Below are 15,408 nucleotides of genomic sequence, written 5' to 3' on the forward strand. Positions count from 1 at the left end.
CTCTATGGTTAGTGCTGGGATTAAAGGCATGTGTCACCTTGCCTGCTCTGTTCCCCAGTGTGGCCTTGAACTCACAGAGATCCTGATCATCTCTGTCTTCCAAATACTAGGATTAAAGGCGTGTGCTACCATTGCCTGCCTTCTATGTTTACTATAGTGGCTGGTTTTCCCTCTGATCCTCAGATAAGCTTTAGAAGGGTGTACAATATATTGGGGGGGCACTGTAGCTGGGAGTTTTCCTGTGTCCTGCCCAGCCATGTGGTCCCTCAGCTGCTTATAAAATAATTACTCAGAGGTTTATATTAATTATAACTGCTTGGCCATTAGCTTGGGCTTATTACTGACTAGCTCTTACACTTTAATCAACCCATAATTCTTATTTATGTTTAGCCATGTGGTTTGGTGCCTTTTCTCAGTTCTGCCTTGACATCTTGCTTCCTCTGTGTCTGGCTGGTGACTCCTGACTCAGCCTTCCTCTTCCCAGAATTCTCTAGTCTGCTTGCCATGCCTATACTTCCTGCCTGGCTACTGGCCAATCAGCATTTTATTTATCAACCAATTAGAGCAGCATACATTCGCAGCATACAGAATGACATTCTGCAGCAGGACACAATATATCACCACAGCATAGAGCATTTACCCTTACACAGCAGCCTCCCTTCTCTCATCTCATTTCATCTAGATATTGTCTAGAAGTCATGGGATTATTGCCTGAATTTACTAGAACTTAAACAGATAACTGAAAGTCACTTGTGTAGAGTGATCATGCCTGCTCCTGATCTGCCCTTTATTCTTAGATAACTTGGCTTCCATGAGATTCATTAAAGTGAGATGTACCACATGGAATTTAAATTTCAATGGTAGAGTCCTTTCTGTGTCAGAAGATGCTTTGAAACCAAGAATATTTTCACAGCTGGGAAAATATTTTTAATTATGAACAACAGCTCAGTGTATGATCATATCAGGTAGATGTAGTATTCTTCTTAGAAGTATAGCATGGCTATTGCATTTCCTACTTTTCTCACTGATGTGACAGAGTATCTACAAAAAGCAACTTAAAGTATGTAACAGTTGCTAAGGCTAATGGTATAAGGCTCCAGTTCATCATGGTAGCTGGACTATGCATTGGGACTCTGTAAATATGGGGAGAACAGGAAGCAGAAAGCAGACACTAAGTCAAGCCAGGATACAAAATTCTTAAAGCCTACTCCTTGTGACTCACCTCTTCCATAGAAGATATACTTCCTAAAGTTTCCATTGCTTGCCAAATACCCCTACCAGCTTGGAACTAGATGTTCAAAACTATGAGCCTAGGAGGGACATTTCACATGCAAACCAGTGCACCTTGTGTCCTTCTCTAGACTTACTCCATTGAGGTCTACTGCCTTTGAGTATGCCACACTTACAGATTCTGTCTCCTTGATCCAAAGCCAACCCTCACCCATTGATATGAGGACTTACAAATAAAATAGACAACAAAATAATATTTCTTTCCTTAATCTAGTCTATTAGCATTTGCTGGTCTATATAAAAATCCCAACACTTACATTTACAGGTTTTTCTTCTGAGAAATTTTCTTAATGTCTGTGTCTTTCCCTCCTTGGCTGCAAAATAAAAATACATAACACATTTCTCACCAGGTTCTAGGGAGAAATAAATGAATTAGTAAATGAATGAGGGTGGTTCATTAATATAGATAAGATGCTTACCTGAGCTGCATACAACATAAGCCTACAACATATGGTAGCTGTTGCTGCTGCATGAGTTGTGAATTTGTCCTCCAGAGTTAAGTGATCCTCATAGGATTTATACCAGATAAATCAGAGCTTAAACATTTAAGTAAGCACTGTTTTCAAAGTTGCACCTTTGGGTGTTATACAATTATTGTGATGCTAGTGACAGGAGTTAAAGTGGTTTTGAGCCCTTCTTTGGGGACTATTGTCAGAATCGAAGTAAAGCCGCTTATTGGGGAGAGGAGGGGACCCCTCACAAGACATTTTGTGGTCTTACATTTGTGCTGATAGAGGTCTTACCTATATTCAAGACACTGTGATATTGGTATCTTTACTATTGCCATTTTAATGAGAGGAAAATGAGCAGTTTCTTCAGTAGTTACCTGACTGCAGATACAGAAATGGTAGAGCAGAATTGGGGTTCAAATGCAACGATGGCTAAACCTTTTATGACATCTATTGCTCAGGAAGCCAAACGGGTCTTATTATTCGAGATTTTATGTTTCAGAAGGAATAGGGCCTCCACATTTAATTCCTCTAAAATTAAAACTCATCTCCAAATGACCCAGGGTGACTGCTCTAAGTGAAATTTAATATAGACTATTTCATTAACTCTAAAGACAATTTCAAATAAAGAAATTTTTACTATTGCTAGTGGAATTATAATAGGTATATGGTCTCCAAGTAGACATTACAGATTTCTCTACACAAGGTACTAAATATTTGCATTTCTATTGTAAATCATACCTTGTATTATAAAGAAGGCAAAAAAAAAAAACAAAAACAAAAAAAAAACCAAAACAAAACACTTGAAATTGATGCAGGGTCACTAAAAAGGAGAGACTTAGTCTTGTCCCTGGTCACAATCAGAGAATAACAACATCAACAAAAATCATGTGACCTAAATGTGTGCTTTTACTACTTCTGCATATGGATAAAGCAGCTTTTGATGGCAATTTCTGGCTTATTAACAATGGTTTTATGGTAAATGTTAGAAATTATTCTCTTTGATTTTAAGTCACTAAGTATCAGCATTGGCTTTGAAATAATTTTTCATGACTGAGAGAAATGGCTCAGCAGTTAGAGCATCGGATTCTTCTGTGGAGGACTAGGGTTCAGTTCCCAGCACCCTCATGGTGGTTTAAAAGCATCTGTAGCTCCAGTTCCAGGGAAACTGATGGCCTCTTCTGACCTCCATGAGCACTAGGTACATACACAGTGTATATGCATAAATGTAGGTAAAATACTCACACATAGAATGAAATAAATAGATTTTTAAAAAGAAAAATTAAATATGATTTTTCATCAAATACAATTTGTGTTTTGGTCTTTAGTGTTAATCCTGGAAGCCATTATCTGAGCACAGTGTCATAGCCTGAGTCCTATGGTTATCCTTCTGGGAGTTCCCAATTCAGTTAGTTCTAGCCATTAACACACACATCCCTGGGCCAGAGCAGGCCTGCTCCTATGGGTGCCTTGGGCAATGTATAAGGCTCTTAGAGCAGTAAAGGAGATATAGCCTACATTAGTAAGTTTAGGGAAGTTGTAGGGTGAGAATGGTGTGTTTAATATGTTCTCCATATTGGTGGGAGCTAAAGAACACACAACCTGGGTTCACAAAGGGGAGATAATTTGGCTTAAAGGGAGAAGCTTATTGAGTCTCAGAAGAATCTTTCTGTAGAATGCAAGGTTTAGGTAAAAAGTGCAAACATCACATAAAGATTGGAGTTTCTACTTAGGAGCCTAAAAGATTCCCAGGCTTAAATTTGCTATGAAGAGCTACTCCAAAGCAGCCTTCACCAGGGCCCGGGTGAGGCACAGGAACAAATGCCCACACAAGAGAGAAATAAAGTTGCCAATAGAGTCTCAGGTGCTAGAGAGGGACTTGCTCCAAAGCCCTGTGCAGACCCCAGTAAGGCTAGCCCTCTGGAAGAGGAAGATATTTGCTGGTGATAACACAGGAAGTAATCCCCCCTTATTTTCATGCATGCTTTTTGCTCATTTATTGCTAACTTTTGTTGAGTACCTATTATGTACTGGGTTCTAGTAGCCGTTTACATGAATAATCTTAATTTCTCATCTAGCTCTTAGAAGAGTTGGGCATCTTCTACATAGCTCCATTCACTCAAGATAATAATAATCTAATTTCTGAGCTCTGAGACTTAGAATGCCATGGTGGTTTCTTCCTTGTTGAGTATGGAGCCATATCCACAGAGTGAGATTATCCAGCGATGATTCAGATGACAAGGGGAAAGGGATTTGGGGATGCCACACACATGATTTCAGGTGTATCTATGGTCCATTCAGCCTTTGGTTTTATACATATTGAACATAAGTTAGCTTTTTTTTTCTGTAGTGGACTAGCTAAAGTATAAACAAGACAGTAAACAGTGTATAAATGAGAGTTATTGCACCAGAATATGACATAACAGAAAACAAAAAGAATATAATAAAGTATTGAGTTTTATGATCTGAGTCCATTAGTAGCCATTGGTCACATGTGATTGTTTACATTAAAATTCAATTAAATTAAAATGCAGTTCCTTAGTTGCATTGGTTGGTGGTTACCACAGTGGAACATATCTATTTGAAATATTTCCACTGTAGAAAGTTCTGTTGGACAGAGCTGTCTTTTATCGCAGGTGGAGAGGTGGTCAGAGCAAAGCCATCATTGAACAAAGAGATGACATGTAATCATGGATGGCTTCTTTCAGGGAGTGGTAATGGAGCTATACCATTTATTAAATAAAATAAGCGTATATTTAGGGAAGTGGGTGACACTCTGATTTAAACAGAGCAGATATATTAGCAAGCTGTCAGCAGGATAAGTCAGGTGGCTCTAATGGGATTAGATAAAAAGAAATGCTTAAGGGGTGATTGTCAGTCTCAGTAATTTTTGGCTAAGATATTATGGTTTCTTTCTCTATGGTTGCATTTGAGTTCATGCCTTACCCAGTGAGGATGATAATTATTATTCTTGTGGTAGCTGCTTCTGTTTCATGAGTGTTCACACTGTGCCTGAAAAGATCCACCTGGTCCTAAGCCCATCCTGACACACTCATAAAATGGCATCCAAGTACGAATTAGGCCTACATCCTGCAATCTCAGCTGCTAGGTGGGAAAGTAGAAGGAGAGAGAAAGAGGCTCCGTGCTGCCCTCTGCCTGGACTGACACTCACAGAGACCCTGAAGCTTGTTGGGAAGAGACCTTGGCTTTCTGACTGGTCAAGAGTTTGAGAATGGGCTAGACAGATCTAACAGTTAGAAACATGCCCTGTTCTTGCAGAGGAGCCGAGTTCAGTTCCCAGCACCCACAATGAATGGCTCACAACCACCTGTAACTCCATCCAGCTCGAGGGGATCCAGTGCCTCCACAGGCATGCACTTCTTGCACCCGTGTGTACATTCTCTCTCTCTCTCTCTCTCTCTCTCTCTCTCTCTCTCTCTCTCTCTCTCTCTCTCTCTCTCTCTCTCTCTCTCTCTCTCTCACACACACACACACACACACACACACACTTAAAAATAAATCTTTTTTTTTTAATTCCAGAATGTTCTTCTTAGGGAGCAGGGACCACATTCTGACTAAGTAGTAGCCCTTGGGACTATACTAACATTAAACACACCTCAGCAGTCTTGATCACCGCTGCATGCCGGGAGGGGCTTCATGCAATGTCCAGCAAGTCCTTCATTCTCTTTCACCTGTTCCTTCATAGTCCACAAGCAGACTGGGTTAGATCTATGTTGCAAAACTACCATTTTCTATGATGGCACACACTTTTTAATTTCTGAACTATTCTTGCTCATTCCTCCTTCTGAACCTGAGGCTTTTCCTTAGGTGGGGGTTGGATCATATACATATCCTTAGAAATGGACAGATTTTCCCCTAAACAGGTAGATATTTTACCGCTTTTCTAATCAAGCAATACACAGGGGTAAATTATGTCTTGAGGTAAACTGGCTGTCTCTGTGTGTGGGATCTGGAAGCATACCTCCCTGAGGCAAATCAGACTTTCTGCTGTATTCTGTTCAAATCTCACAATTCATGGGCTTACACCTTTCCCCAGGAAGCTGAAGCAGCCAATGTTTGTTTGTTTAAATCCTGCAGACTCATGAGCTGGGAGGGAGGCTGGACAGTGTGAAAGAGTTTAATATGCACTTAGCAGAAATTAATGAAGAAGTCCACAGCTTGGAGGCAGCCAGTTTCGGTTAGTGTTGTTAAATATTAATGAGGTGCTTTTGCTCTTTGGGGCAGAACAGCACGCTTGATGCACCTTTTTTAATTACTGCAGTGCCAACAGGTAGCAGAGCTGAACAGAACTGCTGAGGATGGTTACATTTTGCAAAGAGCCTTGAAAACATTTCTATCTTCCCCAAGGCTGCTTAAGAGAAGCATCCTTCCTTCCCAAATTCCCAATATTTTCTAGGGTCAGCAGGATCGGTCAACAGGTTCATCTCATAAAGCCATAGGGGAGTTTTCTAGGAGGAGTATGTGTTTACCACAGCCCAGTGCTTTTGTGCATAAAGAATGCTTGGGAAGTCAGTGTTCAGTGGTGTACTGACAAATGTTTATCTACTAGGGAGCAATCACTGAATGCTGTATGGATTCCCACAATGGCCAGTTTCAACATTATACTAATGACCAAGGAATGGAGAAGAGCCAGGCAGTAGCCTCGCTTTATGCAGTATTCCTACCAGGCAAATATATGGATAGAAAAGACTTTGAGACATAAATACTATAACAATATTCATATGTAACTTAGCATGTGTGTATGTAGTAACATATATACAGTATGTTATAGATATATAAAGCTAAAAAATGCAGTAAAGCAGTAGGCTCTTATGTGTTTTGTGTATTTTTATTGACTTTCAAATATAATTTATGTGAATGAAATGTCATATAAGTTAATTTTTAATAATTGCTTTAACAATCATTAATTACCTTACAAAATTCCCCAAATTTTAAGACCAGATTTCATGGGCTATTTCAAGCTACACTAAGACAGGATGAACTACGGGCCAGGAGCCTCTACTACTAGTGGACCAGACACTTGTCAAAGGAGTCACCTGGCAGAAGTGTCTCTTTTGCTTTCCTTTCTTCCAGCTTCATTGAGCATGGTTGTATCAAAGCTGCTCTTGCAATCTAACTTTCCATTGATTGGCAACTCTGCTCAAATGCACTCTAGTCCCCTTTTGGGCATTGGAGATACTTTCTGAAGCTAACCCTACAGTGTCAATGAAGCCTCACACTCTTCTTACAGAAATAGACACAATGCAGTGGGGTAATTGGAGAGACTGTGTTTTAATGCAATTATGACATTAATTCACTCTATAACATTTATTATAGACAATTTAATTGGTGAAAATAAATGACAATATAGTTTCCAACATATTGTAGCCCTGAAAACTGTGTGCAGTGAACTAGGGATATAGGCTTATATAACCTAAATATGAGAGAAGAATAAAGAAGAAACTGCAAAACACAGAAGGTGCAATGATCCATACCCCAGGTATATCATACAAAAATAAATACAGTGGGCTAAAATGTATAGCTCGGGGTAGTCTGGGGTTACTACATGGATAGTAATGTACATGATCTCATCCATCAGTCAGTACTTCTTTCTGCTGTGTTAGGTCTGGGGCGTGAGACATCTCCTTTAAGGACTGAAGAAACAATTGAGGACAGATCTTGTCACATTTGTTTGATAGGTCATGACATACAATGAAGGATAAATGAGGTATCATTGCATTTGAATACCCATATTCCTTCCATTCACTCAGATAACTTACTTTCAAAGACTATGGGAGCAGATATAATGTACCACAGCACAGAGAACGTCTTGCCAATCTGTCTCATGCTTCCTTCACACTCAGTGGAGTGATATTCTGATGATGAGGTTGTGCTGTCTGGGCTCCAGGGAGTCTCTTCTGATGTTGAATGTGGAAACATGGATGGAGAGAGGGTGCTCTCAGTGAGCTCCAGCTGGCTGTGAGAGCATAATCCCCTCCACCCACATTATTACTCATATATTTTGACATTTACACATCTAAGCACCTTATACAACTCCAGAAGTAGGGGCATGTTACTACTCAGATGCTGTGGCTGTGATTCTGTTGAAGCATGCAACAGAACTCTAGTTTTTATTTTATTTTTAAGAAAGTATAGCTCTCCTATCTAATCAAGAGAAGTTTGAAATTCTGTTGGCATACATGTGAATACACACACACACACACACACACACACACACACACACACCACAAAAGCTTGAAAGCAGTTGGATTTAAAGTTAAAATGAATATAAATTCTGTGCAATCATTTTCAGACAGTATACATCGAATCATTACATAGAGATGTACCTTGACCTTTAAAGTCATCTCCCTGGTTGCCATTTACTTATTTAATTAATTCTGTGATTCAAAGTATAATTTTAAATGTATAGTGCCCCCCACTCTCACCTCCAAGCCATTGTACCTGTCACACATTTGAATTCATATACTTTCTAGTTTAGATGTTTTTTTTTAATAATCCATTTTTCTCTTTAGACTATAATTCTAAATGATGAGACCATTTTTAAAAACATATATATATATATATATATATATATATATATATATATATATATTTTAATGTGTGGTATTTGCCCCACTGGGGCTAATTAAAACAATGAATTATGACTTTGGGGAGGCAGTGGGACATGTATATATTTATGTAAGCCTTTGGATATTTTAACATTTGTACACACATATCATTGTACCATGCTTATTTTCTTGACAGTGACTATGGCTATGAAAGACATGGGGAAAGCCAGTGTATCCCAGCTTTCTGGTATAACCCAACTTCCCCCTCAAAGGACTGCAGCCTTGGCCAAAGCTACCTTAATAGCACTGGGTGAGTCAAATAACTGAAGAAACTCAACGCATTATTGTCTGTTCTCAAAGATGAAATGAAATGAAATGTATCTTGTTGAAAATGATGAGTGTAGTTAGGGTATGTTTGTGTCCAAAAAATAAATAAAGTGGGCTAAAAGATAGCTCAGGTAGTCTGGGGTTACTATGTGGATAGTAGTGCACATGATCACATCCATCAGTCAGTACTCCTTTATGCTGTGTTAGATTTGGGGAAATGGTCTAATTGTGCTCTGACTGTTCACTTAGGAGTTATCCTGAAACACTTGGCAAAGCATTTCCAGGAGATGTGTTGTTTTGCCCTTTCCTTTACTGCTTCTATGACCCATGAAAGATCTGCAGAATGGGCAGATGGGACTGTGACACACTTCTCATGTTTTGATACATCTTGTTGTTATCTGAGGTTCTGTGAGTCAGCTTCTGACTTGAGAGATCTAGAGTAAGGCTGATTTCTTCCTTTGTAATAATCTCCCAAAGGGTAGAGAGGATATGAGTGTTCGACCCCACTCTCAAAGAAGCAAAGACACTGAGCTCTCTGGACTCCATGTTCACCTCTGCAAGTGTTTTATCTGCCATCTTAACCAAGTTATTTAACTTCTTTTACTTTGATTCTGTGTGGTTGCAAAGAGAAGTAGGTATAATCTACTAAGGAAGCATAAACATCATGGGATGGCAGTGTTGAGTAGACTGAAATACTCTAAAACCATGATATTTGGGACAAATATTCGATTTTAGGGGACTCATTCCTAGATGCCTTTCTGGGCATTTCAGTCCCTCAATGTAGTGCTTTTCATGGAATATGTTTTAAAGATTTAAGTCTTTCAATGCAAACTGAACAATTTCAACTTAAGGATATGTACTGTCAGAGAACAAGGAGGAGAACATAATGGTCACATGGAATCATCTGCAAAAGCCAGCTTATAGCCTTGGCATCTTTTAGAAATTATTAGAAATGATTTCTCTTAGGACATTTCATATGACATATATGGTGATATTTTAATTATACTCAAATGTGATTTTATTTGTATGTTATAAATAAATAAAGTTTGCCTGGAGATCAGAGGTCATTAGTGAGCCAGGAATCTCTGTGTGGTCAAGGACAGAGCCAAGCATGGTGACCTTTGAGTCTTTAATCCCAGTACCAACCGTAGAGACTCTGCCTGCCATGTGATCAGATTAAGAGTGTGGGCTACCACCACCTGACTTCTATTCCTGGCTTGCTAATGACCTCTGATCTCCGGGCAAACTTTATTTATTAACATATAAATAAAATCACATTTCAGTATAATTAAAATATCACCACAATCATGGAGCATATAGAGCTAGATCTAATTTTAAGCAACATATGTATGCCAAAATAGCAGATATTAACTAAATAAGTCAGGGAGATGAAAAATCTATTTACTTCCTCCCTCAAAGGACTTCCTATAGGATGATATAGACACCTCCAGTTTTCCTAAGTTTTACACATCATCACACTGTATTTCACATTACCAACAGCTAACAAAGGAAGTGGTTGACATAAAGTTTGCCTAGGAAACAAGTAGCTCTAAGATGCTGATCTTGAGTTAAAAGCTAAGTATCTTGTAAGTAAAGATAACCCAGAAATATATTAACTTATAATAGTTTGATTTAACTAAATCAGCAATGATCAAAAGGACTCCAGTATAAGTCGTGTGTATAATTGTAAATTTCTCATCATGTTTAAAACAATTGGAGGTGAAAATGATTCTAATACTGTTGGATGTGATATATCATTTCAGTGTGCTATACTAACTACATCTCTACCCTTTGATAGCAGCTGCCATGCTGGATCATAAAGATTCAGATATAGCTCAGTTGACAGTTGATAATGATGTATTATAATTTCATTTGAGACGAGAGCTATCTACAGCATTTGGTTTGCATCATGTGGTACCTCCAGAAGAAGGTGTGGATAGGGTGGGTTTAGCCGGAGGGTCCAGGCAGAACACAGGGAAACTTCCATCTACAGGTGGCGCGATTCAGACGTGGGGGTGTTAAGGAGTAAAAGTCAAATATGACACAGGACCTGTATCATTAGAGTGTTGTGGCTTTGGGTCTTTTAGAATAAGACACTGGGGATGGATTGATGATTCTTGATACAGAGGATGAAAGAAGACAAGACTTGATGACGACAGTGGTGTTGGCAGTGGTTCTGGTGGTGGTGGTGATGATGGAGAGAGTGGTAGTAGTGTGACATTTCTTTTGTGGTTTTCTTAGAACATCAGTTTTAGAGATGGTGACTAGATCGTGGACTTCCTGGAAGTAATATCTCTGTGGCTGATCAGGTTGCAGGCAAGCTCTTGGGTCAGGGGTCAAGGCAATTGATGTGACACCACTGTACATATGATGGTGTTACCATAGAAGCTGGCAGCTTTTTCCCAGGCGAGCCCCTTTTGTAAATTAAACTTACTGTAGCAAAGTTGAATAGGGGTTTCAGACCTGTGCTTCTAATGTGACATTTGTGTTGAGGAGGAAATAAGGATTTAGCAAATGGGGAAATGTATTATTAAATAGCCCAGTGGCTCCAGAGTAAAGTTACCATTTTCATTTTTTAAAAATTTTTATTAGATGTCATGTGGTGATATATTGTGTTCCCCAATATATTGTGCACCCTAATAAACTTATCTGGGGATCAGAGGACAAAGCCAGCCACTATATTAAATACAGAGGTCAGGCAGTGGTAACACACACCTTTAATCCTAGCATTCCAGAAGCAGAGATCCATCCAGACCTCTGTGAGTTCAAGGTCACACTGGAAACAGAGCCAGGCAGTGGTGGCACACACCTTTAATCCCAGTACTGGGAAGCACACATACCTTTAATCCCAAGTAGTGATGGCAGGGTGGAGAAAGTTATATAAGGCATGAGGACCAGGAACTAGAGGCTTATAAGCTTTTCAACTAAAACCCTTTTGGGTGAGGACTCGGAGGCTTTTGGGCTGAGGATTTCCTAGAAGGCTTTTAAGCAGTTCAGCTGAGATCCCTTCAGGGTGAGGACTCAGAGGCTTTCAGTCTGAGGAAACAGGATCAGCTGAGTAGTTGACAAGGTGAGGGTGGCTGTGGCTTGTTCTTTCTCAGCTTTAACCCCAATATCTGTGTCCAGTTTTTTTTTTTTTTTTTTTTTTTTTTTTTTTTTTTTTTTTTTTTTTTTTTTTAATAAGACCGTTTAGCAATTGTCTTACAATGTCCCACTAATGACATCCTGGGATGGAGCAGCGATAGGGAAAAACTGTCTGATTATGGGGACTTAAAAGTTTCGTATTCTAACTGCTTCCTGGTACAAAGAAAGTTGGAGGTGGCCATGGGGAAATAGAATGGGCCTCTAGCTGACAGAGGTGCTTTTCCTGCTTCACTAGCCCGGTGCACGCCTCCTCTTGTTCTGTGTGGGAGCCAGCATTGATTTTTCTTGGCTGGTTTAGACACTGATCCAATCCCTGGTGCACTAGGTGGGATCAATAATAATGTTTAAGGAGCTAGCCTTCTTGAGATGGAGGGATAGCCGCTCCTGAGTACTGTTTGTCTTTGTGAATAGTTGTAGTTTTGGAGGCTTGGCTTTTAAGAGCAACTATGAGAAGTTATTTTTGCTTGCTTCTTTTCTCTTATCCTCCCTTCCTAACACATGCACATGCGCGCGCGCGCACACACACACACACACACACACACACACACACGCACGCACGCGCGCGCGCGCGTGTGCGCACTACAAGCTGCAGCATTGTCAAAAGTGTCTTTTGTCAAATCTTTCTAGGTACCGGAGGATTGTGTCCAACAACTGCACAGATGGGTTAAGGGAGAAGTACTCTGCTAAGACTCAGCTGTGTCCTGGAAAAGCTCCTCGGGGCCTCCATGTGGTCACCACTGATGGGCGCCTGGTGGCAGAGCAGGGTCAGAATGCAACCTTCATCATTCTAATGGAAGAGGTAGGTGACCACTTGGGCGTCTGCAGTCAGAACCCACAGGCTGACAATTCCTTGATCTCAGAAAAAGGGAAACAGAGATGTTATTCTCACCAGCTTTTATGTCAAGAGTGAGAGAAGAAGAAGAGGCAGGAAATAATATCTATTCAGAAACCCTCTCCGTTCATCTGTAATAAAGACCCAGTTTACAGTGCCTCAGGGATAGATTGCTTGCTTGCTCACTCATTCACTCTCCTTCTTGCTCTCTCTTTCTTCCTCCCTCCCTCCTTCATCCTCTATGCACAGAATTGAACTCAGGACTTTGGCTCTGAGCAATAGCCACAGCCCTTAGGTTTTTTGAGACAGTCTCATCTTGATTCTTTTGACATAGTGACTCACTATGTAGCTCAGGCCAGACTTAAACTCACAGTGCAGCCCATGCTCATTCAAACTTGTCTTCTACATGCTTCTACCTTCTGAATACTGGGATTGTAGCTTGTGCCATTATGACCTATCTGGATATGTTCTTATCACCTTTAGGATATAACCTGTAAACTGTGAGGGCGAAATGGAAATTCATATTATAGCTGTGGACTTTCAGAGCCTCTCTTGCTTTATTCTAATCTTTAGACTCACTAATTAGAAGAACCCGCAATCCTTTAAAGAGCCTGAAACACGTGAATGAGAGGATGGGGAAGATGATTGAAATGGTTGTATACAGCATAGCGTTGGCTGCTTCTACATCAGCTGCTGGCTTCATTAGCTCATTGCTTTAATGTCTTTTGCAATCCAGGCAGTAAAATCTGAGTGTATGCTATCACTCCAGTCCACTTATCTGGTTCTTGCTCCCAGTGTGAGATGTTCCTTCTGCCCAAACCAGGGAGTTTCCTAGCACTCTTTGCTGGACTGATAGAGCTGGAAGGCTTGCCTGATTGACAATGCCCTCTAAATTTATATGCAAATTGCTTGGGGGCTCTTGAGATCTTCGAGAGGGAGCAAAGCAAGCCAGGGGTTTCTTTTCTTTTTTTCCTCACTAGTCTGAGCACTTCAGAGCCTTTAAAGTCCAAACCACACTTTGAAGGAAGGTGCAGGCTTCTTATCCTGGCCTGGCAGATGCCTCATCCTTCACTCACATTGATACTTGAATTAGAGGACTTGGAGATTCAGAGGAGGTCATTATCACAGTTCCACTAGAGAGTTTTCAGGACCAGAGCTATAAAAACTTTCTCAAATGGATGTGAAGAGCCACGATCTTATCCGTTTCAATTGCCTCCAGTTCATTTCCACTTTAATTTACATTTATAAACTCAAGGGTAGTTGACATTGTATGAGGGTTAAGAGAGCACCCATCAGTATTTCATTCACATCTACGTTGCCATAGTGGGAGAGATGTAAAGTGAAAGTATGACCAGTGCACAGTCTTTGGGCAGAGGTTTTGGCTTGTGTGTTAGTCAGAGGTTTGTTTCTAAGAAGAAGGATTTTTGCCTCACAGATTCAGAACATTCAGTTCATGGTCTCCGGTTGCCCTGTGTTCATAGTTGGTGCATATAGTGGAAGAGCTCCCACACTTATGATGAAAAAAAGAAAGGAGTGAAAGAGAGAGCGAGAGTGAGTAAGCAAGCATGAGTGCAAGAGAGAGACAGACAGAGACAGACAAAGACAGGGACAGAGACAGAGAGAGACACAGAGAGAGTAAGACAGAAAGAGATTTAAGTCGAACTTCCTAAAGTTTTTTAAAACATTGCCCAATAGCATCTCTAGCAGGAGACTAACCTCTAACATATAAAATTTTTGGGGGGACACTTCATATCCAAACCATGTCAGTTAATAATTCCAGAGTACAGTTCTCTCTTTATTTCATCTTCCATCTCAGTATATAAACAGATTTTTTTGTAACCATCTTCATTCTAGATCTATATTTTATGGTCTACATTATACATTTACCCCAAGTGTTGATTCAGTATGAGGTGTTTAATAAGGATGGGGTTCAACATTGCCCTTGAGAGGCTAACAGTCAGCTTTGAGGTGATAATGCACTCACCTGAGACACTGGTATCATGTCAGAGGCAATATCCAAGGAGTGCCTGGACTTCCAAGAGGCCGAGTCATCTGTGGGCTGGACACTTAGCAGAGGCCTTGGGAGAGAGAGTGGCTTAGGCAGGTTTCAGGAAACCCTAAGTAAGAAAACAAAAGTAATTTAGATAGCATGCATTATTCATCTCTAGAATGGAAATAATGATCTACTCCCTATTGTTATTTTAAAGATGGTATTTAATACATGTTAAGTGACTAGCATAGCTCTTAAATTAAATAACAGACATCCAAAAATAAGAATAATGAAAATTATGGCATTAAATTATGGTAATTAAAGGAATTCGTATAGAAAGTAGGATATCTGGATTCAAAATTTGGTTCTTCCTGCTGTTAGCCATGTGGCTTTAATGTAGATGATATTTTACCCACACTTTAAAGTGAGGACAGTAATACTTTCTTCTGCTAATACTTTATTACTAAGACATTACTTACTTTCCTCTGAATGTTCATACACACATATGATCCCACAGAGAAATGGGCACAAAGTTCAAATAAAAACTTTTCACAACATAAAGTTGAGGGGACTAAGTGCTTGGCTTGATATGAAACTATATAACAGTGCTAGCTATTCCTTTATTACTATTATTATCATAACACAGAAGAATAATTAAGCCATGTTTATGAGGGGTCTGGAGTACTTGGTCTTTCCATTTCAGAACAATGGATACCCTCTTCCTTACCACTATTGCCAGAATCCTACCAAATCATGCAGCCCCTAGATTGGACATACAGGTTCTCAGCCCTTGGCCACAGCTCTTCA

At 39.9% G+C, this 15,408-nt stretch overlaps 1 protein-coding gene across 1 annotated transcript in view; it reads left to right on the top strand.

Moving 5' to 3' along the window:
- Nucleotides 1-15,408, top strand: part of Sorcs3 (sortilin related VPS10 domain containing receptor 3) — a 627,324-nt gene that overhangs the window by 575,716 nt on the left and 36,200 nt on the right. Inside the window, exons 17-18 of the mRNA XM_006983301.4 lie at nt 8,505-8,618; nt 12,407-12,578. Of these exons, the coding sequence (XP_006983363.1) occupies nt 8,505-8,618; nt 12,407-12,578 (286 nt within the window). The remainder of the gene's footprint in view (nt 1-8,504; nt 8,619-12,406; nt 12,579-15,408) is intronic.

This window comes from Peromyscus maniculatus, chromosome 1 (assembly GCF_049852395.1).
Source record: "Peromyscus maniculatus bairdii isolate BWxNUB_F1_BW_parent chromosome 1, HU_Pman_BW_mat_3.1, whole genome shotgun sequence".
Lineage (NCBI taxonomy): Eukaryota > Metazoa > Chordata > Mammalia > Rodentia > Cricetidae > Peromyscus > Peromyscus maniculatus.